This window comes from Talpa europaea, assembly GCF_964194135.1.
Source record: "Talpa europaea genome assembly, chromosome: 6".
Classification (NCBI taxonomy): domain Eukaryota; kingdom Metazoa; phylum Chordata; class Mammalia; order Eulipotyphla; family Talpidae; genus Talpa; species Talpa europaea.
In genome coordinates, this window is record NC_140072.1 from 46,488,713 (window position 1) to 46,492,600 (window position 3,888).

Below are 3,888 nucleotides of genomic sequence, written 5' to 3' on the forward strand. Positions count from 1 at the left end.
CAGAGAAATTAGGAAAATGGAAGAGGAAACAATAGCTATAAAAGTTTGGGTTCTGGAAAGCAGAAGTATGAATGGTAGGTGATTAAAGAGATGCAAGAAAGGTATTCTATGTAACGGTGGTGATGAAAGAAAATAACCAACCTGACATATACTACAGATTCCTCAAAGACCCTGGAATGGCTGGTACCAGGCATTGCTGGTGTTCGGAGCTTAAATAAGGAGGTTGGCTGACATTCTGTTAAGGACAGATTTGTTCTATCCTCCCCAAGCCCAGCAGAAGACTGAGAAGTTTTTCATACAGTGGGTAAACAGAAGGCCTCTAGACGGAGGGATAAAAACACATCTGAGAATGGGAACCACACTGAAAACCATGGGATTACCTGGATGTGTATACAAGAGATGAAATGATCCAATCCTCTTTCACTACTTAACTCTTAGAGTAGTAGCATAGGATGTCCAATTGTATCGAGTATCCTAGTGCTGAAGGTGTTCACAAGAGTGGACTTCCAGTTTTAAAACCTGAACACAAGCAAAAATAATAATTATGAAAAATAAAATAACCAGAACAGTCCTGAGCAAACAAAGATAAGTTAATCACCCTTGTCTCATAACCTTGGCATTTACACCCTTCCAGCTGGAGACTGGGAGAATCTTCCCTGGGGAATCTGCCCCATCTAAGAGGAAAGATCTGAATGTATAGGTAGAGGAGATTCTATGACTAAGTATTCCAGCCAGGTCAGCCTTGTAGTGAAGTTCATAGTGAACAAGCTTCATCTGGATACACAGAGGTTCCAATTCTGGTTTTAGACTCTCCCTTTAAAAAATAAGCAGACAACCTCTTTTTCCGGCTGGAACCATGGAGGGTGCAGAGGAGAAGAAGAAGAAGGTGGCTGCTAAGCCACAAACTCGAGAGAAGAAAAAGAAGGTTCCTTCTGTGCCAGAAACCCTTAAGAAAAAGCGAAGGAATTTTGCGGAGCTGAAGATCAAGCGCTTGCGAAAGAAGTTTGCCCAAAAGATGCTTCGAAAGGCAAGGAGGAAGCTTATCTATGAAAGAGCTAAGCACTATCACAAGGAATATAGGCAGATGTACAGAACTGAGATTCGAATGGCCAGGATGGCAAGAAAAGCTGGGAACTTCTACGTACCCGCAGAACCCAAACTGGCATTTGTCATCAGGATCAGAGGTATCAATGGTGTGAGCCCAAAGGTCCGAAAGGTGTTACAACTTCTTCGCCTTCGTCAGATCTTCAATGGTACCTTTGTTAAGCTCAACAAAGCTTCAATTAACATGCTGAGGATTGTGGAACCATATATTGCATCAGGGTATCCAAACCTTAAGTCAGTAAATGAATTGATCTACAAGCATGGTTATGGCAAAATCAACAAGAAGAGAATTGCCCTAACAGATAACGCGTTGATTGCACGATCTCTTGGTAAATATGGCATCATCTGCATGGAAGATCTGATTCATGAGATCTACACTGTTGGAAAATGCTTTAAAGAGGCAAACAACTTCCTCTGGCCCTTCAAATTATCTTCTCCACGAGGTGGAATGAAGAAGAAAACCACCCATTTTGTAGAAGGTGGAGATGCTGGCAACAGGGAAGACCAGATCAACAGGCTTATTAGAAGGATGAACTAAGGTGTCTGCCATTGATTGTTTTTGTAATCTGGTCAGTTAATGTTTATTAATAAACAGTGACTGCTTTCAAATTGAAAAAAAAATAAGCAGACAACTAAGGATTATTAGATAATTCAAGGAAGGCCTCATACACAAAGGATAAAAACTAAAACAGAAAAAATTTTTTTTTTTTATAGAGGCATGTATTTATTTATTTATTTATTTGTTTGTTTGTTTGTTTGTTTATACATGCACTGGGTACAGTCAGAAGCATGGGAGGGTGAGAGAATTCACCAGAGCCAGAGTGGGGAGCAGAGCAGGCAGAAGGACCGAAGTACACTGCTGAGGGGGGCAGCGGGCGGCAGGAGAGGTCTGCGCGCCATGTGGGACCCTCCTCTGGTGGCCGGGGAGCAGCCGGGGATCGAACCGGTGCCACAGAGGCCGCGGGCAGCTTCGCAACCCAGCGCTCAACCGCTGCGCCACTGGGGAGGCCCTAAAACAGAAAAATCTTGAGTGGCAAGCATATGATTCAACTTGGGATGATCAGAGGGTTCTCCTGGATTTTAGAAAGAGGATCTGAAGAGAGAAGTCCTCCCTCCTCTCTAACCATGGTGCTGCTAGTTCAGAGCCTGGAGTTCTGGGGGACAGAGAGAAGGACGTACTCCCTGCTGTAAAGGAAAAGCCACAGCTGGTCACATAAAGATACGTAAATGGGTTGAGCGCCACGCTGTGAAGCTGTCTGCAGTCTCTGGAGCGCTGGTTTGATCCCCGGCCGGCAGGCGAGGGTCCCACATGGTGCTGCAGACCTTGCCTGTCGCGCCCACTGCTCCCCTCAGCAGTGTATTTGGTCAGCCTGCCTGTTCTGTTCCCCGCTCTGTCTCTGGTGAATCCTCTCACCCTCCTGCGAATCTGGTCTATACCCCGGTTCTTGTATAAATAAATAAATAAATCTTAAAAAAAATACATAAATGTGAATTGGAGTCAGTCTAGAGTTCTGATGGCTTTTCATGCCAAGATCCATCGCCTCTAAGGCAACCTTTCCTTTTCCCAAAGTTTCGTTGTAAAAGTCAATAAATTCCAACACTTTTTTTTTTCCCAAGTTTTTTTTAGCTTGTTTGAATAGATTTTATGTTATTCACAACCAGCTTGTCCTGGTATGACTTATGAATGACATTGCCTCTTCTACACATCTGGATTTTTTTATCCATACCTATATCCTGAAAGTTTCTAAGTCAGTTTATTTCCCCTTTTCTTAAAAAATAAAGATCAGGGCCTCCCCCGTGGCACAGCGGTTGAGCGCTGGGTTGCGAAGCTGCCCGCAGCCTCTGCAGCGCCGGTTCAATCCCCGGCTGCTCCCCGGCCACCGGAGGAGGGTCCCACATGGCGCGCAGACCTCTCCTGCCGCCCGCTGCTCCCCTCAGCAGTGTACTTCGGTCCTTCTGCCTGCTCTGCTCCCCGCTCTGGCTCTGGTGAATTCTCTCACCCTCCCGCGCTTCTGACTGTACCCAGTGCTTGCATAAATAAATAAATAAATCTTTAAAAAAAAAAAATAAAAAATAAAGATCATGCAAGTTGTGAAAGTAAAAATAGATGAGATTTCTTTGAACAATAATTTCAGTAGACCCAGAACACACTAACTTTTCACTATCTCTCACAGTGAGGTCCTTCTTAGAATAACATTGAAAGGAATATGTCTGAAAGATCAGTATCTGAACCAAAAAGCAAAGGTGAAGGAAAATCCTGTGCATTAACTAACAGTGTTAGCCTTCCCAAGAGTAATGAAGGAAAGAGATTATATCAGCTACAATTGTGTTTAATAGCAAATAACAACACTCAATTGCTGAATTAAACAGGGCTATTGGGGGTCACTGATACAAGGTGTTTCTATGATTCTTTTGGCCTTTTCATTATGGTACAATAGGGTTGCTGAAGTTTAGCCATCAAGTCCACATTCGAGACAAAAATAATGGGATAAGGTCAAAGGATGTGTTTGTCTCTTTATAGAAGAAAAGCAAAAGCTCTCCCAGAGGCTTTTACAGTAGATACGATTTCTACTAATGTCTCATTGGTCAAAATTGCATTCAAAGGTTATATCTAGCTGAAAGGAAGTTGTAAAGGTAAGAAACAGGATTTTCATGTATCACTTGGAACCATTATGATCCATTACCTAGAGCAAGACGAAATTGCCACCTCCCCTCAAGCTCCCCAAATGAAGACTCTACTAACAAAGACAAAAGGATTCTGTGTATCACAGGAACCAAAATGAG

The 3,888-nt window shown here is 43.2% G+C and overlaps 1 protein-coding gene across 1 annotated transcript; it reads left to right on the forward strand.

Annotated features, from left to right (window-relative positions):
- Positions 1-856: 856 nt before the first annotated feature.
- On the forward strand, positions 857-1,647 carry LOC311172333 (large ribosomal subunit protein uL30-like; the record flags this gene model as incomplete). Its single annotated transcript, XM_084235676.1, has 1 exon — positions 857-1,647. One exon carries the CDS (start codon positions 857-859, stop codon positions 1,640-1,642), a length of 786 nt encoding a protein of 261 aa, XP_084091802.1. The 3' UTR covers positions 1,643-1,647.
- Between the last annotated feature and the right edge of the window lie 2,241 nt (positions 1,648-3,888).